This window comes from Mytilus trossulus, chromosome 14, assembly GCF_036588685.1.
Source record: "Mytilus trossulus isolate FHL-02 chromosome 14, PNRI_Mtr1.1.1.hap1, whole genome shotgun sequence".
In the NCBI taxonomy this organism is placed as follows: domain Eukaryota; kingdom Metazoa; phylum Mollusca; class Bivalvia; order Mytilida; family Mytilidae; genus Mytilus; species Mytilus trossulus.
In genome coordinates this window covers 54542932-54568852 of record NC_086386.1, presented here as the reverse complement: position 1 = coordinate 54568852, position 25921 = coordinate 54542932, and the positions used below count along the sequence as shown (strand labels likewise).

Genomic DNA, 25921 nt, shown 5'->3' with positions numbered 1-25921 from the left:
GGAATATTGGAGAAAGCAAATTTAAATTGACATAATATTTTTCTAATAGTATTATATCGTTCTATCTCCCATTTAACACTAAAAAAATATGCCACAATTCACTACATATAATTGTCAATTTTATTGTATGTACAAAACTGTTTATAATATCTTAGTACGCGGAACTACACCTTGAATCAACATACTTCTGAGCTAATCCATGAATTTAAATATTGATGATCAAATAGAATAAATACAAGATTTGATAGTGCAGATTCTTGGTGTTTTGACGCTAATTATGGCATGATTTAGATAATGGTGAATGAAAAAAAATGATAGATTTTATGTTATAAATGGATTTATAATTTAAACAACTGAAAATTAGTAAGTTATTTATCAATATAATATTTGATTTTTTTAAATTTTATATTAAATTAAAGTTTTATTTTAACTTTTTTATTTGGCACAACTTTGTATTGAATATTTGGTGTTCAGTTCTCTTCATCTTTGTATTTATTTAACATTCTGACTATTTTGATGCTTAGACTAAGGAGCACTGCAGACCAAATTTTAACAGAGTGTACTATTATAAATTAAAGCGTGATTTCTTTAATGATCTTTTTTTTATCACCTTATTTATAGTTTGGACTTTTATATAGAAACAAAAATTTTCTTTTTTAAATGTCATGCATGTAAATCAAAATATTATTATATATGCTATTAACAATTTGATGAAAAAAACATGGTCGTACAATATGATTTGATTGGGGAGGGAGGGGTCTGATACCAGTTGTCAAATTCTTGTATCCAGTTTCATTAGGATATAATTGTAGTCTGACTTTGTTTCCTGTTTTCACGTACAATATTTGACTTTCACAAGTTATGTTTACAAAAATAATTGACAATCTCACATCATGCTTTAAGACCTCTTTGAGACCCATATATAAATGAGAGATTCATACTGTACTCATTTCCTATTAAATGTCAAGTTTCATTTTGAAAGTTTTATTTGGCAAATCTTGTTTTGAATATTTGGCTTTATTAGTTCTCTCCAAAGTAGTATTTGATTTGACCTTTCAACTATTTGATGCAATTAGGACCAATGGACAGTTTTGTACATGTGTACCTAAAATGTGCTTTAGTTGTGGTAAATTGTAAGAGTTTTTAAAATGACCTTTAGTTTTCATTTTGAAATAATGCTATTGTTACATAGTGATCACTCCCTTTTGATTGGTCCAGGGAAATAACTCTTTTATTCAGTGATGCTTTTGTAATAGTCAAGTTTTATTAATGTATTTTAAGCATTTACCAGGAACAGATTGAAAATAATCTATGTATCCTAGAAGCTAAGAACATATTAATAAAAATGGCTGACACAAACGTAATGATGATTTTAAGAGTTATTTCCCTTAACCTAGGTCTACCACCTTAAAATCCCAAGAGAGGAACGACTTTGCCATAAATGTAATATACTAGAGGACGAGAAACATTTTTTCAGTGTTCTCCCCAGGATTTTTGGATAGCACCAGGGTAACGCATGACGAAATGAATTTTACAATATTTTGTGTCGCGTTGCGTCGCTTATTTTTTTCTTGTTGGTTTTTGTCATTACCTTTTTGCCTTTGTTTTGTTTACTGTGGTACTGTGTTGTATGGACTTTGGGTCAGAACATTATTGGTAGAAAAAGTAAATCAATAAAACAGTTTGTATACTTTAATATCTTTGAAAAAGAAAAGAAAGCACAATTAGTCTTTAAACTAAAGTCACTTCTTATATTTGGATCAAGCCATTTTGTCCCAATACTTGTAGTTACACTACACATTTCCAATGTTAGATTTGACCATAACAATGAACTTTGAACAAGATTAATTTTTGTTACAGAACCTTCAGTAAATTGAAAACTAATTTCCATTCTTTTTAACAACAGTTTTATTTATTTTCTTATGCATCTAAGTTATTATTTTTAAAATTTAAGTTTATAAATACTTTATTTCATTTGTATTAGTAATTCTAAACTCACATTCCTGTTAAGTTTAGGCACAACATGTTTTTTTTTATCCATGACTAGTTGGTAGACAACAAATGGAAGTTTTTAACGACCTTGACTGGCTATACAGCCCTTGCACGGTCGGCTAGTTGGTAGATATATATGGAAGTGTTTAACGACCTTGACTGGCTTTTCAGCCCTCGCACGGTCGGTTAGTTGGTAGATAATTACTATTTAATATAAAATGACAAAATGTCTGTGTATCAATAAAGGTATCATTCTCTAAAATAATTTGCAAAACATTTTTGTTGGTATGTTCTAAGAATTTTTTTTTATCCTTAATTTAACATTCTAATATAATTTTGCATTCAATTTGTACTTTATTTTAATTTTAAATGAGAAATTATATGTGAGGAGCATTTATTTGTAATAAGCAAAATCAGGGGAAATAACTCCACAATTAATTTCTATAACAGTCAAATTATTTTGACTAAAGACTGGCGTAAAAGAGTTCATTCACAAATGTCTGCTTGTCCCCTATTACAAGTCTGTTATTAAAATTATGATCTCTTTTAAAATTAATTAAAACACAAAAGAATCATGTACATCGATTAAATCCAATCATCAATGTTAACCTCAACAGGTCAATACTGGATTAAACTGGTTAGAACTGGTCAATTTTCATGTAAAATTTTAAACCTCACTGAAAGTTGAAGTCATTTGAAACTTTACCGATTTTAATACGATTTTTTTACCAAAAACTTTAGCACCACGGAGAAAAAATATACATCGCGGCAAGAACGATACCACCGCGGTAGAAAATTATACATCGCGGGCCCGTGGTCCTTTAAGGGCCTGGGGAGAACACTGATTTTTTACTCTATTGTGAGTATAATAAAACTCTAAGAAAGGATTTTTTTCATCACATATGTACTGAAAATAATAACTTTAATAATTTAAATAAAGAAGAAAAAAATTCAATATTTACTAAATCCATCATCGCCTTTACAAACATGAAGTTAGGATCCTTCTTGAAAAAGTCATTAGAACTGAGGGCAGGGGACTCTTAACAACTTGTTTGTTGTTAAAAAAAAATTGATGCTGTTGTTATTGGGTATGTTTAATATGTATGTTTATTGTGTTTATTGTGTTAATATATGTTGGTCACAAACTGTAAAGTTTATATGACAATAAAATATTTGATTTGATTTGATTTGTTTTAATGTCAAATTCTAAGATAACGTTCTGACATTATTAAGTTAATAAAATCTGGTGATATAAACTTTATTTTGATTTTAATAAGAGATTTTTTACAATAACAACAATAACCTAAGAAAATACAATTTTTCATCAATCCATGAAAACTTATCCCTTGGCCATACTTAAAAATATTTTGGTTTTTCCAAACCCTACCCAAAGGTTGAGACAGTGGGTAGGTAGGTAGGTAGGTAGGCATTTTCTTTTTTTCTTCAAAAAAAAAATGGAAGTATCAGATGTTTATTAGTCTTCATTGCCTATATTTAATTTAAAAAAAATCTTCAAATCAGGACAATAAAAGAATTTGAGTAGGCAGCTTTTTTCTGGCTAAGGTAGCGTTTGGGCACACAAACCTATTATTTATTTAATGGCCCCATGAAAATAATTCAATCCACAGTATTGTTTATTTATCACTGAAAACCATTTTGTTGACTTTCAGATGTCTCGACTTATTTTAAATTCACACTAATATATCTTATATTCATATTTACTATTTACAAAGTTAATCTTTTCATGTTGTATACACACTTCTACTAAGGTATAGAACATACAAAATGATGTGAATCATAATTAAGGTGGTACCTATAACACTACAGGGAGATAACTCTGTAAACCTAAACATTTTTATTACGTTGTGTTGTAAAGGGAATATTAAGCTTCTCAGTGATCAAAATTGATGTTTGTCAAACTGCTATATAACCAGTGTAATTTTTCTGATAAAATGGTTGGTTCAAAATTTTTGAAATTTTTATATTATTGTTAAAGGGTCAACGTAAATACTTTGTCAAAATTTTAGGAAAATTAAACGAGCCAAATAAATTTTAGTGAAAGTGTTGGGTACCACCTTAAATGATAAGTTAAAAATCTCATTTTGTGGAGATCCAAATAATTTTATTTCAATTAACCACTGTTGACCGCTGGACAGAGACGGGGAAACATAGGAATCCTCATGTCCATCCTTCAGATTGTTCGTCCAACCATGGAAGTATTATATTGTCAATATAATACTTCTATGGTCCAACTCTCGGGTTTCCATATGATAAATATATAAGTGCTTTTTGAAATTATTTAAATGTTTCAGACCAAAAAACAAAACCATGATCTCTAGGTTGCAGTGTGTTTAGTGTGTGTCGAGGTATCTATGATATCCATGATGACTAGATCACTAATTCATATAGAGGACCATATAAATGCCACAATATGAAAGATTGAAATAAGTTACTGTGAATTCATTTACTTTCGTGGGTTCCAATTTTCTTGGATCAAGGAAATCTTGCATGTTCTTGGATACTTAATTTTGTGGTTTTGCTGAAGTCTTCATGCATGCCTATATATGCCTTTTGGAATTTGGAATTTGTTGAACATTTAATTTTGTGGTTCACCTATACCCACGAAATGAACGAAAATTAGTATCCAACGAATAGTAATAAATCCACAGTTCATAAAATGTTCTCAAATGATTTTCAGTTGATAATTACCATCTTAAACTTAAAGAGATAGAAACTATTTTTGGGGGCAATTAACTTCCATTTGTATGACAACTAATATTATTACCAAGTCCAAATTGAATTTTCTAAATTTAAACAATCTGTTTCAAAAGTATTTTAATTCTATTTTTAATTTCGTGTATATGAGAAAAAAAATATATGATACTTTAGATCGGTTTAAATGGAAACATTTTGAGTTGTAATAATATAACCTGTATGAATAGTTAAAATTTAATTTTCTACATTTAAACATTTGGATTCAAAAGTATTTTCAATTATTTTTAATATCATTCGTATTTACTTGCACTGTCCCTGAGCCAAGATGTAATAGTATTCAATTATAGATAGAGTTTTCTGCAATTTTAATAATGAATACAAAAATAATCGATATTTTTTTGCAACAATTTAATAAATTTTGACGAACAGATTTAGGTGAATTATATTAGCGTTTATTACTCTGTATTCAAACGTGCTGATTCATTTTGATAAATTAATTTCACTAAATCACCTTATCATATTAGGCATGGAATGTATTAATAAAAATACCTTTTAACATATCGTATTGAACTGCAGACAATAAATAATATTTAACAATAATACTAAATACATGTACTTGAAATAGATTGCATTTTATTAATAAAAGTTCACCATTTAACTAAAAAAAAACTTAAAAAAACGATCTTATATTATTGTTGTTTTATTTGAAAGAAAAATATGGTCATAGTTTGATTTAATTTTATTTTTTGTGTTTTAACGCCCCTTTCAAGCACTGCATTTAGGCTATTTGGGTGGTGGTCAGTTTTTATTGGATGAGGATGCCAGAGTGCCTGGAGAAAACCACCAACCTTCGATATGAAAACTGACAATCCTAGTCAATTAAGATTGGAGTTGGTGTGCACCCGCACAAGCGAGGTTTGAAACTCACAACCTCAGTGTTGACTGGCTAGTGATTACAGTAGTAATTAATAAGACCACTTATGGCCACCCAGGCCCCTAGTCAAAATTTGAGTAAATTTACATTGCAAAGTAAATCTTTTTTTTATTCGCCCCTTTAGGGGTCATATTATGTTTAAACGTTCATTATCTGTCCCTCTCTCGGTCAATATTTACAGAAATTCAACCTTAACCATTCTGCATGAAACTTGAGTGAATTGTTTATATCTTATGACATAAGCTCCCTCTAAATTTTCATAAATTTGCGATTTTATATTTCTTAGTTTATGGGGTTTTATTCATTAAATTAGTTTTAAGGAGGGTTGTATTATATCATGTGCTCATGTAGCATCTCTTTATTATTATGTAGGTTAAAAGATGAGAAAATAAAATGTTTTCAATTCATGTGAATATCAGAAAGATACATGACAGCAACCCAATGACACAAGAAAACAAGAAATGGGGAATGTGTAAAAGAGACGACAACCTGACCAAAAAGCAGATAGCCGCCAAAGGCCGTCAATGGGTCTTCAATGCATGAACATTTCCAGAAATTTATCAATGTAATATATGCTCAGATATTCAAGTAACAAAACGATATTACACTTGTCAAAATTACATAACCTTTGCAAGCTGCAGGATTCTAGTATCTGAGCTAATTTCTAAATATATAAATGATGTTATTGTTTTAGAGATTAAAAAATTGGAGTTATCTCCCATTGTCCAGATTTCAACTTCAACCAATGCTTAATTGACAATGCAATATTTAATTTTACTTTCCACTGATAAATTAATGCAACCTTTACCCTTCTGAGCTTACAACTTCAATTCTAGCACTAATTTATAAATATAAATAACACATTTATTTAGCTTTTCCTGCAATCTCAATGATAAATCTCGCATTCTATAATGACGTCCTTATTACGCTATGTAAACAAAGCCGTGTTCTAATGAGCATAAAAAATATGTTTGACACATGGGCACGGACTTACTGGTTATATTTACGTTATTCCCATCGTTATCCTTTAAAATGTATACATTTTAGCAGCTAAAATAAACTTTTATTGTATATTTTTATAAAACAACATATATTTACCCTGCTTGTAGTTTTTAAGCTAATCAAATATGAAATGTAATGCACAGACTCATCGGGGAGGGAATGGGAAAAGCCAAACATTTTTACGGTATTTTCGTACGCTTCGACCTATAAAAATACTGTTTTTGTCCTATTTGAATTGAAATAATTCCTTTGTGTCATGCTCGATGCTCATTTTAACATGAGTAGGCATTATATTTGACCACATTTAACACCTCGCTAACGCTCAGTGTAAAATATTGACAAATATAATGCCTACCCATGTTAAAATGAGCATGACACGAAGGAATTATTTCTTAATTTTTGTCCTTAAGGGATTAAAATCGAAAATAAATGCAAATGTGTGTTTTTGTGTCTTTCAAAACACAAATACTATACAGAATTAATTGCAGGATAAAGACAATAACTGTTTATTGTCTTTAAATATCAGCTGTATTTGTACTCTGCTCAAAACAGAAGTAATGGCTTGCTTTTAGCTTGCATACACCTTGTTTTCTAGCCTCTTACAAATACAGCTGATATTTTAAGACACTAAACAGTTATTAAATGTCTGCACTGATTTATACTTTAATTTGAATTGCACACAATCAGTATAACAGAGTTTTGTGAAGCTCCATAGCCAAATATTTTTTGGGGGCTTAGCTAATGTAGCAATAAATTACAAACTTCCATATGATCCCTTAGACTTTTATGCAAATGAAAAAAATGTTTTAACAACTATAGAATTGGAAGGTTATATATCTTGATAATATAGTTAGCGGTGGAAACATTATAAGTTTTCCCCTTGTCTGTCCATACTTCTGTACGTATATCCCAAAATTGGTTTCTGTTTTTGAACTTCAGTTTGTCTTCACCATATGTTACAAGTACATTTGGGGTAGTGTCACTTTTACCGATCTTGAGTTATGTCTCTTTATAGCATTTAATTACAAGTTGGGGCATCCATATATGTGTACAATTTATTTATACTTTCATTTGCAATTTTTTGATATTTACTTAAAGCATCAAAATTGAAAATGCAAGTGTTGATCAAGAACTAGGTGCACAGTGACCGACATATAGATTACATTCATCACATTTGGTCTCTGACAAATTATTGTCTCATAGCTACGCAATCATACCACACCTCCTAATTCTTTACCACAATTTTTACTCAAGTTTTCACACCAATTTCAGAATTGATACTATGAATGAATCATGATGTCTTCGCACTGTATATAAAAAAATCACACTTTTTTATTAGCAATTTCGCAAGATTCTGACGCAAAGAAACCCACCTTATATATTATCATCAATTGAAACAAATCGAATGACCTTGTTTATAATTCATTTAAAATGTACTTTTTAACAATTTCAAACCAACAGCAGTTTTACAAATAAAATTAGAATTTGTATCAGTTTACATTTGACTTTCATTTGACCATTTACTCAAAGGGCCTGTTGAACTTTTTCAATCACTGAGTCTTTTGTGAAAGACCTCATCATATTCTTTTTCAAAGGTACCGACTCCTCAAAAAATTACTAAGTGAAAGAAATTTTCAGAGAAATCAGGCCTTTTCAGAGATTAATTACCGTTGAAATTATATGTTTATGAAAATTCTTAGTATTTGGTTATCTTAAAAACTATTACAGATAAGGAGAAATTTTAGACAGCAAAAACATTCAGCAAAGCAAACAAAATCTACAAATAAGTCTAAGAATAGAATGCATCAATAGTTTGTTATAATAGTAATTACCAAGTCAGGAATATGACAGTTGTTATCCATTCGTTTGATGTGTTTGGACTTTTGATTTTGGATTTTCCTTTTTGAATTTTCCTCGGAGTTCAGTATTTTGTGTTTTTACCTTATTACTATGCAATCATACTATATGTAATTATCACGGGTGCAGGATTGTCTTGTTACATTGAAGACCTGTTGATGACCTTCTGCTGTTGTTTTTTCTATGGTCGGGTTGTTATCTCTTTGATACATTTCTCATTTCCATTCTCAATTTCATATCTCTTAAATCTTTACAACAAAGTTTTCACACCCCTTTGTATATACATAACTATGAATGAAGGATGAGGTCTCAAGCTAGCATTAGTTTTCTAGATTCTGACGTCTCAAGCTAGCATTAGTTTTCTAGATTCTGACGTCTCAAGCTAGCATTAGTTTTCTTGATTCTGACGCAAGAAACCCAACCTTATTTATAATTGTAAATAAGAAACAAAAAACAGGTGTTTAAATAATTAAACCTCATTACGAACAACAATATTCAACAGTTTTGTGATATTTATAAAAATTAATTGATGATACGTGTGTGTATACATGCTTCAGAGACAAAGAAACTAAATTTATCACTATTGTTGTGTGAAAATCTAGAAAACGTGCTATCAGTTTGGACCTTTTTTTATCAGTATATATGACGATGAAAGTTCTAAACTGAGAGTAAGTCTTTTCAGATATATGCACGTACACAACAATAGTGATAAATTAACAGTTGCAGCAGTATTTTAACTAGCCTCTTGACCTATAGTGGTTGATTTCTGTGTCATTCGGTCTCTAGTGAAGAGTTGTCTCATTGGCAATCATACCACATCTTCTTTTAATACCCCTGCTGTAGCAGAGGGGGCATTAAGTTTTAGCATTGTCTGTCTGTTTGTCCTAAAATTGGTTTCAATTTCTTTTAAAAACAGATCCAAATTTGATTTTGGTGAGATTACTTTCACCCATCTAGATTTATGCCCCTTTATGTATGAAAAAATTGCTGAATTTTTTGTTTCTGTTTTCGAACTTAAGTTTGCATTGTCCAAATTTTATGAAACTTATACAACAGCAAAATAGTGCTGGTCCTTTAAATTTGCTTTCATGTTATTTCTCTCTTCCCATTTTGAATATTTTTACAGTCTATCTTGTAATAATTTCTTGCGTTTATTTTCTTAATTTATCAACTACCACTAAAAGCAAATGACAGTTATTTGTTAAAAGATTAATTCAAATAAATAAAATTTGTCAATAGCCTCATGTACAAATGAATTTTCATTGTGAATGCATTTTATTTCCGTTGAATAAACAGGCCTTTCATTAACAGGAAGACACAATAGTTAAATCATTTGTATCGCAATGAAAGCATGGATTTTAATAAGGACATTGTTAAAGGGATAAACTTTAATCATTCGGGGATGTCGCTATAATTATGAAATGTAGGCTGGCAATTTAAAATAATCAAATTTCAACAGCGGTAGGGGGTAAAATTATTATAACGCTGTTACCCCCTGTGATTTATAATTTTAATATATACATTCAATTGTAGTTGCTAATTAGCACGGCTTTTAGTGTGCATTCGTCTGTAGCTATTAAAAGATTGCAATTAAATGACCTATCCGAATATCATAAAATATACGAATCTAATAAATCGATATCAAATATTTTGCACGATTTTATGTCAAATGACAACACACTTGAATGAGTGACCTCTGACTTAATAAAGTAATTTAATTAATTGTTAATACATCTTTTTAATAGAGGTCTGATTTGTTGAAACATCGTAACAAAATCTTTGCCAAACTACAGGGTATATATTTATACTTACAACAAATACTGCTACAGGGTAAATGTGTGATTTTTTAATGCAAAAATAAATGCCGGGAAGAGCATTGAACTTTCTTGGACGATATACATGTTATTTATCACGGTAAATTGAAGCTGGGAAAAAGTGAGGAAACTGTTGATGTCATGTGACTTATTTTTCGTTCCAGGATTTATTAGCACCTTCTGTGTAGTATAAAAGATGGCTTACTGTCAAACAATAGTCTGTTTGCTGGTTTGCTGGGGAAGATGAAATCTGAGGTAAAGTTGTAAGAATTGTTGGAAATTTTTCCCTCCAATTTTTTTTTTAATTATCATTGGAGGTATTGGAAAAAAAAAATTCTCCTCTTTAAATTTTCTGTTCTATCTAATTAATGATCAGATAGTTTGGAGAGATTTATGCTATATTTGTTGTTTTCTGATGTGATTTCTTCTCTTTTGAGTTTTTTTTTTTTTTTTTTTCAAAAAAAAAAAGTTTTGTATTATTGAAATTATTAGAAATGAAATATATGTATCAACTGAAAACATGCAAAACTTTTAAACATATTTTCTGGTTATGTAAAATTAATTTAAAAATTGTTTATATTTTTTGTTACACAGGGTATCAAATAATTTTTGTTTTAAGTGAAAAGTTTTAATTAGGCATAAATTGTCAATTCAAATTGCAAAACAATTTTACTGTAAAGGTTTACAATTAAAGAATATTCCAATGGATTCATGAACATTTCAGTATTCAGTAACTTTTAAAAAAATCAATTTTTGTCTGGAGATATTTTTGGAAAAGTGTTATAGATTTTTGTCGAGCCTTCGACTTTTGTCGAAAAAGCGAGACTAAGCGATCCTACATGGGTGTCATTGGCAGCGACGTCCACAAATATTCACTCTGTGGTTAAAGTTTTTGAAATTTTCATAACTTTCTTAAACTAAACTGGATTACTTCCAAACGTGGACAGAAGCATAATTGTTTATGATCATAAGATAGTCTCCAGAAGTAAATTTTGTAAAAATAAAATTCTATTTTTTCCGTATTTTACTTATAAATGGACTTAGTTTGTCTGTGGGGAAACATTACATTCACTCTGTGATTAAAGTTTTTAAAATTTTTATAACTTTCTTTAACTATCCTAGGTTTGTACCAAACATGGATAGAAGCTTGCTTATTATCAAAAGATAAATTTTGTAAAAAAATAAACCCTTTTTTTTCCCCTATTTTACTTTTAAATGGACTTAGAATTTCTGCCAGGAAACAACACATTCACTCTGTGGTTAAGGATGTTTGCTCCTCCATTTTTGATTTTTTGCCAGATTTTCGGAATCCTCTCTTTTTATCCATGTATTAAATTGTCATTAAAAAAATTTGCCCACTAATACCTTCTTTTCTTTTTATAATTTTATCACATAAAGTTTTAAAAGCCATATTTCAAATTTTTTTTTAAATTCTTGTTATTTTTTCATAGTTTTTGAAACAAATAAGGTGCCAATGTTAAATATATGAAAAATCTAGAGAGAATTTTTTCCCGCCAAATTTTCAATGGCTTATATCTTGAAAACGAGCACACAGACCCTCCATTTTTTTCTACATTTTTAGTTTCTTTATTGATATACTATCAATTCAAAAGCTTGTTATTTTTTAACAGAGTAGCTAACATCCTTAAATTTAAAAAAAAATTAATGTCTTTCTTATACTTCTTTTTAATTTTAACATATGATTAAAAACTGGTATTAAAATTTGATAGTACTGTATGTATAAAGTCTTTCCTTAAATTACAATGATAAATCTTCGATTTTTTTTGGTCCAATCAGATACAATACCAAATGCACATACACATTCCTAAATTTAGTATTCAACAATCCTCTCGTCGGAGATACAATTTATGTATATTTTTTGTTGCAGTGTGAATAAAATTTATAAAAGTTTGATTTTGAATTCATGCCCACAATGGGAATAAAACTGAATAATGTCAATTCAAAAATTATTGAGATGTTTTTATTATTGCAAAAAATGCAACAGGGTTCTCATGGTTATAATCGCAATAATCAAAACCCTCATTTTGAAATTTGTTATATGAATCAAACAGGTTTTTCTTGATATCGCAAAAATCAAAATTGCATTTTAGTGTTAAATGACAAAATCGCAATAATAATTAAATGCATGTAATAATTTTTGAATTTACAATATTAGTTTCTCTGCTTTAGGAGTACAACACATGGTCATTCATTGCTTATGTAGAATATATCAATTATACACATTGTCCACAATAAGGATGTTTAAACCAGTATTTTATGTCAATTAAGAAATTAAATTAAGAAAGTTCAAAACTCTTTATGTTTAATACAAAGGTACAATAATTAGTTTTCTTGGGCTCCCAATTTTCTTGGGAACAAAGGAACCATGAGTTTAAATGTTCAACGAATTACAAATTAATTATAGGAATGTTTGCAGAATTTGCCAAAATAACAAAATTAGATATCCATGAAAATGCAATTTTTCCTCAATTCTCTCTAGAATTGGTACCCACGAAAAATAATTGAATCCACACCAAAGCTGAAAACACTTTTTTTTTTAATTTAGAACCCTTTCTGGAAGAGCACATATTGTAAAAATTAATTACTGTGGATTCTTTAATTTTCGTGGGTACCAATTTTCGTGGTTTGCGAAATACTTGCCTTTTCATGGATATCTAATTTCGTGGTTTTGCTAAAATCTGCACACAAGCCTATATAAAATTTGCTATTCATTGAACATTTAATTTCAGTGTTTACCTGTTCCCACGAAATCCACAAAAATTGATATCCAACGAATAATAATGAATCCACAGTATATACAAATTTAAGTAAAACAAAAACTAATAGGAGGGTTGATGTAAAAAAAATAAACTTGTAAAGGAACAAATTTTTTTTAAATTGCATATATTATAATATTGAAATTTAAAAATATTTTATAAAATTCTGAATTAGAGGTTTAATTAAATGTAAACATTTGATGATGCAGTTATCAATATAGTGACATCATAAAGCATTATCAGGTTGAAAAAATATTAGGCTTAAATTTAAGGAGCATTTCATTTTATCATACAGCAAAAGCATTATATGATTTTTTTATAGCAGATAATCACAATTTATTTCCCTGAGTGAAAATCATTTATGCCAATAGGTGAGTTATATACAATACAAACATGCATTTTGAAAGGGTATCATTTATGGATTTGTGTTTTAAATTAGTTTTCTTGTTTTCAAGTACCCAGTAATTTTCTTTAAAGGTTGGCATGATCCGAAATTTTAAAATTTTTATTGCTAAAATTTATACATCCACAAAACAAGTTAAAACTCTTAAGTAGAATTCTGCTATTCACAATTTCACATATAGTTTTTCAGCTGTTTGCGAACAGACCTGTCACATAGATAGATTTTCGTAATTTTTCTGCTTTTAAAACTAAACATAAAAAATGTTAAAACTTACTTTTGTTTGTGATTTAAGTTTGAATGTTGCAAATTAAAAGGAAATTAAATGACAAAATATAGATAAAAACGCTGTTAGCTCACAAAAATTTGAAAGCGATGAAAATATTTATTTGTTATTTCTTTGAAAAAATTATTTAGAATTACTGGTACACGATTTAATGATTAGATTATTTAAAATCAATGACAGAATTATATATATGTACACATTATCTATAAATGTACTTAAATTCAAAATTGTATTAATCGTCATTTAAATATAAATGTCCTGGACTTTAGTGTTTTTAAATGTACTATTAAAAGTTTCTTTTAATTGATTTATGTTTACCGGTATGCAAATTTCAGTATGCAAATTTCGGTTGTAAAATAATTTTCCAAATTTATTCAAATATTATTGTGTATTTGTTAAAATAGAATTATTATGATGAATGCATTATGGTTAAACTTTGATTAATTTTTTTATCCTTAAATATAATATATTTTTTTTTAAACTTGAATTATTAATTAAAATACTGTTTTTTTTCATTGCTGTTGCCCTTGGCAATATTTGTCCAAAGATACATTCAATGTCAATGTTGAACCTTTCCTCCATAATGACGCCTTTTGACGCCACCCCCTTTACTCCATAATGACGCCTATTGGCGCCTGTGTAGTACCTCACTTAAAACGCTTTGAAAATAAAATGTCTGCATCTGACTTAAAAAGACTTGTATCCAATATGAAAAGGATATTCATTAGATTATCTGACTTGAATTTCATTGATGAAATATTCGTTTTTACAATGCATTAATACTTAAAACCTGATTAATTTTTTTTTATGTTGAAAAAATCTTATGCGATATTAAGAATGTTAAATTAATGTTGAAAAAATCCTATGCGAATTAAGAATGTTAAATTAATGTTGAAAAAATCCTATGCGAATTAAGAATGTTAAATTTATGTTGAAAAAATCCTATGCGAATTAAGAATGTTAAATTTATGTTGAAAAAATCCTATGCCAATTAAGAATGTTAAATTTATGTTGAAAAAATCCTATGCCAATTAAGAATGTTAAAAAAAGAATTCACAGTTTCTTTTTATTAAATTTGCTGTTTTTGTCACAGTTTGATGTGTTTGTTCTACTGAGTATAATGATTTGACCTATTAGTCTCTCAGTCCATCTTTCAGTCTGTCCGTAAGGCCTGTTCTTGTCACTCTCTGAAACCACACAACATAATTTCCAGACGCTTGGTAGATAATAAGGACATACTATGAAGATTATGAGGCATATCAACAGGAAATTATGATTCTATTATTTTTCTATGAGTTATGCCCTTTTGAATATTCTTATGCAACAGTTTGTCATTGCAACTCCTTTACTTACCTGTTTATTAATAAAGACCAATTAGTGTTTAATCAAGAATTATCTGCTTTCATATTTATAAGCAATAAAAATCATATTCTTTGTTGATTTTTCAGGTCATATTGAGTACCTTAGCAAGGAAAAAGTTGTATGTAAAACATCATGTTACAAATCAGTTTCAACAGGAAGTGACATCATCAATTATGATTGACTCTGGGTCACCTGATCACAATCAACTCAGTCATCAAGGTATGAATCAATCTGTATTCTGTAATCATGGGCGGATCCAGTCATTTTTGATAGGGGGTGTTCCAACTATATGTCTTTATTCAAATGCATTGATTGTCCAAAAGTAAAGGGGGATTTCCGACCCCTTGAACCCTCCCCTGGATCCACCACTGATTCTGTAATTTACGAATTAATTCGTGATGTTTAAATGCAATTGTTGAACCAATTGATACAAATACAAGTTTAATTATTGCAAATTTTGGAAGTCACTAAAGTTTCTTGTAAGTACACCTGTTTTGTTGCATTTTTCATGTTAATAAAAACATCCAAAAAATGTATCAAATGATTACTCTTTTCTATGCAACCTCGCCCTTGTGTTTTTTCCTAGCAAAATGTTCATAAATTGACAGCCTTCAATTTAATGCCACTCTTCTTCTTTGTATAAGCTTCCTATGGTCAGGAGCATCTCTAAAAATATATGGGTGTAAGGTAATTTTGTAAAAAAAAAATGAATAATTGTTTTTGACTTGAGTGATTATTTTTTGTTGTTTGTCTACAAAAAAAAATTCCTCAATTTCAAAACAAAGTGAAAGTGGGAAAATACCCCAATTTGTTGCTGTTTACAAATTAAAATCAAAAAATTTCTTCAGTTTCAAAAACAAAGTGAAAAAGGGAAAATATCTGGATTTGTTGTTGTTTACAAATTAAAATCAAAATTTTTCCTCAATTTCAAAACAAAGGTCAAATGTCTCCTTGCATTGATTTGTCCTTTGAGGGAGACAACATTCAACAAGCTGTTGACGATAATCAGAGAGTGATAAACAAAAGAATATAAGTGTCAACAAATTACAATTCAAGGCAAACCAACAAATACATAAAGTCAAGGATAAGACGCACGCCCAAATAACCTTTAAATATTTCTTCCTTGGAGACATTTTCATAGATTTTGTTTAGGTCATTTTGAAAACTGTTGTGTTTTGTTCAGCCAATTTGTTTCAAGGAAAACAAACAATTATGTAATTACAAGGATAGAACAAACACCTCAATAACCTTAAAAAAAATCTTCCTTGGAGAGAATTTGTTAGACTTTGTTTAGGTAATTTTAACAACTGTTATGTTATGTTTTTTTTCCATTTTGTTTATTATTTATTTATTAATATAAATTATTATGTGTAAAATTTATTATTTTGTAACTAAAAAACAAAAATACATGTTAAAAAAAATAAAAAAATATCAAAAATTTAAGAACTCAAGATCGTTTTAGTTTTTGTAATGGTGGGTAAAATCATGATTTGTTTCGAAAATAAAGTTTTTATCTAGTATTAAAGCCACATTTTTTCCACAAGTTTCACCCCATGACATAATTTTTTTCCCTACATTTCACTGTAGAACTTTGTTCATGGTTTAGCCTGTATGGTCAGCTATAGCTTTTAAAACTTCTATGAGTATCGCAGGTGGACAGTTGTCTCATTGGCAATCATACCACATCTTCTTTTAAATTGTTTAATGTCAATAGTAATCTTAATATATTTTCTTTAATTTTTAGGAAATTCTTCACTATTGATACATAATAATAATAATCAAAGAGATTTCTCACAAGAAGTTAATGAGGAAAAGTCACCTTTGATCTCCAACAGTCGCAGTCCAAATCACTCGCCAGATCGTGTTCAGATGGTACCGATAGAAGCTGAACCCATGTCGCTAGAAGTTATGAAGGGTTCCATAACAGAAATGCGTCCATCTTTCCAAAGTGTAATCACTTATGGGCCAGGACTATGTGGAAACTCTCCACCTTTAACAAATGGCACATGTGGAGAAATGTTTCCACGCACAAGTTATATGGGTAGTGTAGGACTTAACTTGTGTACACCATCTAGCATGGATTCTCAGATTATCTCCCCTGTTTCAGTTCCTGTGATGAATGATATTACACAAGAGCATAATATGCAGGTAATGATTAATACAGTCGAAAAAATTATTCATTATTATTTGTTGCGCATCAATTTTTGTAGAATTTGAGAATTTAGACAAACCATGAATTTAATGTTCAACAAAGTATAACTTATTTTCCTTATAAGGCTAGGTTGCATAGAGACTTTCGCAATATATGTACTTAAAAATCATATGTTGACTAAAAGTACAATTTATCCTCAATCCATGAAAATAACATTCTAAAAACAGTAAATTTACAATTATATTCTCAAAGAGTAAATTTATAATTACATTCTAAAACTGTAAATTTACAATTACATTCTGAAACAGATAATTTAAAATTACATTCTGAAACAGTTAATTTTTTACCATTACATTCTGAAACAGTAAATTTACAATTATATTCTGAAACAGGAAATTTACAATTACATTCTGAAACAATAAATTTACAAATATTTATTTCTGAATTGTTCTATTATCATGATTATAGCATTTTATAGACTTCTAACTAATTTTTTTTCTATTTCAGTGTTCTCCGTCCCCTCCAAGTCAGAATTCAGAATCAGGCTCATTTTCAAGTTCTAAACAGTTGTCTCCACAGATAATGTTTGACTGTCACTGGCTGAAATGTGATCAAAGTTTCTCTAATATGGATGACTTGGTGTCACATGTGAATGACCACCATGTCAAGGTCGAGCGACCAGATGTCGATTACCAGTGTAAATGGGATGGTTGTCCTAGAAAAGGCAAAGGGTTCAATGCAAGGTATTTCTTAAATTTTTTTAATCAGAATCTCTGCTTGGTTATCTACCCTTAGTTATCTTTAGGGAGATAAGTTTCTTTTGACTTAAACCAGTAATTGGTTGGTTGTCTCCCCTTCATTTCAGATAGCTTTAGTTATCTACCCTTAGTTATCTTAAGGGAGATAAGTTTCTTTTGACTTAAATCAGTACTTGGTTGGTTGTCTCCCCTTCATTTCAGATAGCTGTAGTTATCTACCCTTAGTTTTCAAAAGGGAGATAATTGTTCATAGTTATTTGTTGGTTGTCTCTCCTTGATTTTAAATGTTATAATTAAGAAATAATTCATGGAAGCCATAGATTTGTTGGAAATTTACACATGGCCTGGGCCTTGATATTCATATTTTATCCTGAGCGTTAGCGAGGGATACAATTAACGAATATCACGGCCCAGGCCATGTGTAAATTTACAACAAATCTATGGCTTCCATGAATTATTTCGATTCTAATAGGACAAATAAGTTAATTTAAATACTGAAGCGAGGGTTGGTATGCCGTGTGTGGAGCTGTTCTTTTTTACTCCTTGTTAGATAAACCGGCTCAAATATTCTCATACATTTTTAACTTGCATTAATTATTTCGTTAATAACCGCTAGAAAAAATATGTTTAAATCTCAAACCTAATATTTCCGATTTTTAATTTACATGTTTTCTCGTAAGCTACCGTCAAATCCAAAATTGACATTTCGTAAAGAAGGAGCTGCCATGTTGACTCGCTTAATTTAATACAATATTATACGAACTTCGTTGGTTACAAAAAAGTTTTTATTTTTGTGATATTGACTAAATATTGTTTTTATACTGCAACTTAAATTAGTATATTGATATTTTTTTAAATCGTAACAATGCATCCCTTAATGAACCCCTCATTGTAGAGAAAGTGTTCCATGATGAAATTGACATTGCACAAAATATACAGTGTTACTATATTTAGGAAATAAACAAAACTAGTTGCAATACATTAATTCTTTTTATTATGCATCTGAATAAGAATAAAAGTTCTGTAATGTTTTTTGTTTAATTAAGATAAGTAATACAATAAATTTGGCAAAGCGTTTGCAATGTAGGTTCAAATACATGTGGATTTACGTGGGAGGTATATTGTAACATCCATTATTATGTATATCTCTGAGTCTGCGCTATAAAGTATAGATATATCGAGAATTTTCACACAGTGTTGTTTACAAAGCGAAAGAAGCACGTCATATTAGAATATGATTTATTCATTGACATTGCTTAAAAGAGATAGAAAATGATAAATTGCTTGATTTTATGTTACTATATGTATTCTTTACATTTCAAGTTGCATTCAATTTAATCGAAAATACACAAAAGTAGACCCTGTTACAATTTAATAATAATGAAAATTGATAAAGCCCCCCCATAAAGAAAAAAAATACTTTTTAACATGTTTAAGGTGATGAGCATGGTAATTTAAAAAAAAACAAATCAAAAGACAAAAACAAAATCATAAAACATAAATTCTAATGCAATTTGGATGTTACAAATTTTTTCATTGGCTAAAAGTTGCCGTCAAATCCAAAGTTGACCAGGCGTATCTAAGGAGGGACCCGCCATTTTGAATTGATGAATCAAAAAATGATTACTACTATATAATTGAAAATAAAACACACCTACCTCGAATTTGAAGCGTACAGGTAACGTTATAACCTCCAGTTTTTAAGTTTTCATTTGTATGACGTCACGTTTAGCCATGACGTCTTTGTGCCAAAATCTTTCATGAAGTTTCACAGATTTTTATTATTTGACAAATTTAGACATTTTTTCAAGTTTTATTGTATTTTTCTTTTTGAAATGCATTAGAATCGGAATAACAGTACTGTAGTTGAAGAGTTGCCACCGTCAATTTTGATTTGACGGTCGCAAATCTCCGTTTTACTGTCTCCGCTACGCGTCGCACTAAAACTGCATTTGCCACCGTCAAATCTACAATTGATGGTGGCAACTTTTCAACTACAGTACTGTTATTCCTTAAACATACATTGAGGAAAATAAGGAAGAATTTTTTTTTACAAAAATGCCTACCTTAAAATAAAAGATAAGTACGAAAATACATGTTTAAACAAAAAGATAAAAAAAATAACAATCTAGGTTAAAAGCATGCAAAACAAGCAAAAACCCTAAAAAGGAATACAAATAGTACTTTGCCATCTTTCTTAAATCATAGAAAAAGTGTTCATTGGAAACCTAATATGTTGTATTATCTTTCAGGTATAAAATGCTGATCCACATTAGAACCCATACAAATGAGAAGCCACACAGTTGTAAATTATGTGGTAAATGTTTCTCCAGACTGGAGAACTTAAAAATCCACTACAGATCACATACAGGTATTTATATTGCAAACTTGTGTAGATGTTAAAAGATGTGGTATGAGTGCCAATGAGAAAACTATGCAAGCCTCTGGCCTTTGTTAGTCTTGTATTATTTTAATTTTAGTTTCTTGTGTACAATTTGGAAATTAGTCAGGCACTCATTATCACTGAACTACTATATATTTGTTTAGGGACCAGCTGAAGGACGCCTCTGTGTGTGGTAATATCTCGCTACATTGAAGACCTGTTGGTGACCTTCTGCTGTTGTTTTTTCTATGGTCGGGTTGTTGTCTCTTTGACACATTCCTCATTTCCATTCTCAATTTTATTTCATTCCAAATGTTCTTATATCTATTTTATGAAGCCTGATTGCAAATTTCATGAAATTCTGATTTCTAGTTTTTGAGAAAAATATGACAAAAATTACATACAAAGTAAAATTTGGTAAAAATATTATATTTCCTTGTTCTTTGAAAAGGAATTTAAAGAACTAAAAAATCTTAAAATGCTTTGTACAGTATAGCATACTAAAATGAAGCCAGTGTCCAAATTTCAGAACAATTTTATTTCTAGAATTAAATTTTAAGGATTGAATTTCATATTTTTTGTCTTTTCAAAATAACCTCTGTTATAAAAATGGGATGAAATCATGAAAAATGCCTTTCTTTGCTGTTAAAGGCTTAGTGGTAGTGCTTTTATGAATAGCTTTTAAAAAGTGTGACATATCAATCATTGAGTGTTAAAAGGAACGAAAAAATGGGATGAAAATTTCATAGGATTGACAGAAGGTTGGACATAAACCGATAATACTTCCTAATTTAAAAAAAAAAGAGAAAAAAAAATTGTGAAAAAAATAGGATGAAAAATGCCTTTTCTTGTTGTTAAAGCTGTGACTGTAGCGTCACTGCTTACATCTTTAGTTTGATTTAATAATCATTAAGTGTTAAAAAAAAATCAAAAAGTGGGATGAAAATTTCATTAGGATTGACATAAACCGATACTTCCTGATTTGATAAATAAAGAATAAGAGATTAACACTTCTCTGAACGTTCAATGATTCTTGAGAAAAAATCATTGATATTTAGCCATAATTTTTTTTTTAATTGAGCAAATGTCATCATTGATGTTTAAATATTTGCACCTGCTGCTTAGGTGTGGATTATGATTTCTTTTGACATTTTACACTTGCTGGCAGATAATCCTATGAATGTAGACAGAAATAGATTTGAGGTTAATATCAAGTTTTCATAAAGACTGTGTGAATTTAAGTTATTTAGCAATCAAATATTAAAAAATTCCAAATTTGAAGAAAATTTCAGGGATTGGTCAATACACCTTATCGCTATTTGTCTGCCATTACTGGATATCACACAGTTTCCCGTAAAATTTTGACGTCATAAAACAAAATATCTGACGACACAATGGAAAAGTGATTGTTGTTTGCGTCAAAAGGTCCAGCAGCTGTGTCAGCCGGCCAAGTAGGCTAATACCGATAAGGTGTATATTAACAATGTTAATTTTGAAAAGATTTAAGGGTTTGTTTGCTGAAAGTTTTGTTTAACCTACATCGATTTTACATGTATCCATATGGCTATCATTTTTCCCAAATTAAGTTAAGAGGGGGGCAAGGGGATTCAGTAAAAAAACTATCTGAATTAAGTTTTTTTATCCTACACTGAACTTTTGATCTTGTCCGTTAATTAAAACAAATTTAAGGGATTGGTCAATATAAACAATATTAATTTTTTTTTTTAAGGGATTGGTCAATATTAACAATGTTAAAAAAAAAATTTAAGGGTTTGTTCAATATTAACAATGTTAATTAAAAAACATTAAGGGTTTGTTCAATATTAACAATGTTAATTAAATATTTTTTTTAAGGGATTGGTCAATATTAACAATGTTAATTTTTTTTCAGGGATTGGTCAATATTAACAATGTTAATTAAAACAAATTTAAGGGATTGGTCAATATTAATAATGTTAATTCATTTTTTTAAGGGATTGGTCAATATTAACAATGTTAATTAAAAAAAATTAAGGGTTTGTTCAATATTAACAATGTTAATTAAAAAATTTTTTTAAGGGATTGTTCAATATTAACTATGTTAATTTTTTTCCCCAGGGATTGGTCAATATTAACAATGTTAATTAAAAAAAGAATTAAGGGTTTGTTCAATATTAACAATGTTAATATAAAAAAATATTAAGGGATTGGTCAATATTAACAATGTTAATTAAAAAAGAATAAGAATTTGTTCAATATTAACAATGTTAATTTTTTCCCCAGGGATCGGTCAATATTAACAATGTTAATTAAAACAAATTTAAGAGATTGGTCAATATTAACAATGTTGATTAACAAAATGTTAAGGGATTGGTCAATATTAACAATGTTGATTAACAAAATTTTAAGGATTCACATGCATAGGGTGTCAATGTTTTATGACAAAATCACACATAAACTATTGATTAGTAGTGGAAATATACGGATAACCTATTTATATCCTGAAATTTCAATATTGTTCTATCTTGTAAAAGAGAAACCAAAGATACAAAAACGAAGTTTGAACTCAATAGTTAAAAAATAAATTGACAACAAAATTGAAAAAAATGGAAAAAAATACAAAAGACATGACAGTATACCAAACACAGCATTGTAAACAAAAGTTAAAAAAGTTATGTTAGTTCTACTTTGGAATGAATAGTGTGATCTGGACAATTTGGTGCAAAAAAATATGTTGTGACATCACTATGAACATGATGAAGTCTAAACATGTTGAAAGTGACACAATTTACCTTCAAAGGCCATTTTATTTATAATTTTGGGCAAAATGCAATGCTTAACATATCATATAAAAATCAATACAGAAAATGTTTTGTGGGTATTGAATAACATGTTTAAAATAATGGTGATTATTTTTTTCCAGGTGAAAAGCCTTATATTTGTCCTGTGGAGGGCTGTCAAAAGGCCTATTCTAACTCTAGTGACCGATTCAAACATGTGCGAACACATCAGGAAGAAAAGCCGTACATTTGTAAAATGCCAGGATGTAATAAACGTTATACTGATCCTAGTTCTCTTAGGAAGCATGTACGGACACATGGACATTATTATCGTGAAGAAAATGGGAAACAAAAATCTTCGAAAGTTTCCAGTACAATGCCACAGCAGCAGCCCATTTTCCCATCAGTGCAGTTACAGATTCCATCAGTGACACAGTCGCCTACTTCGCCCGTCAATCCTCTAATGAGCATGTCCCCTAACAAACTGATGCCACACAGCATGCCAACACATATACATCCTCTCCATAACATTTTACATGTGTCTAACTTTACATCAAATCCCATGTTATCATCAACTATTCTGACACCGTCGTCTGCTACGCATTCAACTTCTACTCAGACAGAAGGGGTAATTATTTCACTGTCGCCAAATTCACCGCTCAAAATGGACATTGCTGGTGAAAAACTTGGAAATGAAGAAGATGATAAGATCCAAGATGGGCCTCTGGATCTGTCGACTAGTCCTTCAGCAGAATCAGATATCTTAGTTGGGCATAGAGAAAGCTCAACATTCTCGACAGGGAAATGGGAGCTAATAAATTCCTAGCATGAAGACTCAAATTGTTTTGTTATTGATTTATTTGACTTTGAAGTTTCATTCATAAAGTTAAAAGGATAAAATTCTCAAATTGAGAATTAAAAGTGCTAAAGATATTCTGTTCACTTATTATTATTTTGTTATTCTCAATTATTGAAAATACAATATAAGATTTCGTGTCTTTGTATCTTCATAAGTACAATATTGTTAAAAAGCAGTTAAGAATTTGAATAGAATTTAGTTGAGATCTCAAATATGTTTTGGAGAACAGTCTTTTTATCTAATCTTTTTCTTTTTAAGGTAGATTTTAATCATAAAATCGATACATGTTTGCACAAATTTTCATTTAGGGTGAAAATTAAAGTTTTGAATTTAGAACTTTTTTCATTTGATTTTTAGCTCAATTAACTTGATGATGATATATCAGGTGCTTTGAACTGTACTATCATTTAAAAAATAAATCATGCATTGTATAATTAATGTAAAATATGAAAGTTAAGGGAGCTAACTCTTTTAAAATTACTTATATGTTTATTATTGACAGTTTCATCAGTGATTTTGAAGCAGATTTTAAGTTATCTGTGTTACAAAGAAGCTTAGAATATGTATTTTGAATAAGGTTGACATAAACTTACCAATGATTTTTTAAGAGTTGTGTCTCTTAACTTAATTTTACTTCCTTCAATTGTAAATTTAAAATTGTTTAAACTTTTTGTGGCATAATATTGAGAAACAGATGAGTTCTACAAAAGATTATGAATAAATGGCAATGTTTCAGGTCATTTAATTTCACTCTTACAGTTTTTGCCAAGCCAACAAAGATAAAAGTAGTGTTTTCTACTGCCCTTTCTAACTTTTCATGCTTGCACTTAATTTTTTATAGACATTTTAGTTAACTCAACAATAAAGTTAACTTGTATGATTTTTTTTTATTTTGCTCAGAAAATAATAAATCTGTAAAATTTTAGCATGAGAAAGTTATTTATTCAGTTGATAATATGTTAGAAAGTAATTCAAGCTTTGTCTGGGAAAGTGCATTTGGATAAAAAAAATATAAAACCTTCTATGTTAGAGGTATTAGTTTATTTATATACTCATATTGGGAATAATTTGTATGTTGTCTCATCAGATTTTTGTTTGTAGCTCGGTATTGACTACTGTAAATTTGGAAATTATCGTGATGTTTTTATTATTGCTAAAAATGCGAGTGAGGGTTATAATTGCAATTATTTAAACTTGAAATTGGAAATTATTTTCAATAATGCAAATATCAAAATTGCATTTTACTCTAATATGACAAAATCGCAATAATAAATTCACGCAATAATTTCTGAACTTACAGTATTTTAATTGTTATTATTACGGCAGATCATTCTTAACTGATACATAAAGAAAGAAAAATATTCAAACAATATAGTTAAAACTAATTTTGTCTTTGAAATGCAACTATATGGTTGTAAAAATCTAACTTATGAAACCTTAAAATTCAAAAGTTTTTGAAAATGGTAACACTTTGTAGGAATTATTTCACACATATTTAGATCCATTGTGATATTTATTCTGATATAACCTTATGCCTTATTTTCCTTTAAGGATGTAGTAAGATGACGTGAAAAAAGTCTGAAATTTAAAATTGATACTATAAATCAGAAGAACATTAGTCAGGGAACAATTTAAGCTAAATACATTGATAGGTTATGGAAATTTTTTCAAAGATATATGATTTTGAAAAAAATGGTTGACTCACACTTTTACCTTAAATTTTGTATTCTTTGTATTAAAACATTATTTGTTTCCAAAATTTTAAGAAAAGAAGTCTAGAATCTGATTAAATTTTGGTAATGAGCTATTTAAGTCTGCTATGAAAAGAATAGTGGGTGAACTATTGCAAAATATTATACCCTGTATCATAT

General features: G+C 29.1%; 1 protein-coding gene across 4 annotated transcripts in view; it reads left to right on the top strand.

Moving 5' to 3' along the window:
• Positions 1 to 25686, top strand: part of LOC134695865 (zinc finger protein GLIS1-like) — a 52497-nt gene extending 26811 nt beyond the window's left edge. For all 4 annotated transcript variants that reach the window (XM_063557323.1, XM_063557322.1, XM_063557321.1 and 1 more), the window contains 6 exons: positions 10479 to 10569; positions 15226 to 15358; positions 16884 to 17287; positions 17799 to 18034; positions 20302 to 20420; positions 23335 to 25686. In XM_063557323.1, coding sequence (XP_063413393.1) covers positions 10558 to 10569; positions 15226 to 15358; positions 16884 to 17287; positions 17799 to 18034; positions 20302 to 20420; positions 23335 to 24017 — 1587 coding nt within the window. In that variant the 5' untranslated portion in view covers positions 10479 to 10557 and the 3' untranslated portion in view covers positions 24018 to 25686. The remainder of the gene's footprint in view (positions 1 to 10478; positions 10570 to 15225; positions 15359 to 16883; positions 17288 to 17798; positions 18035 to 20301; positions 20421 to 23334) is intronic.
• Positions 25687 to 25921: the final 235 nt, after the last annotated feature.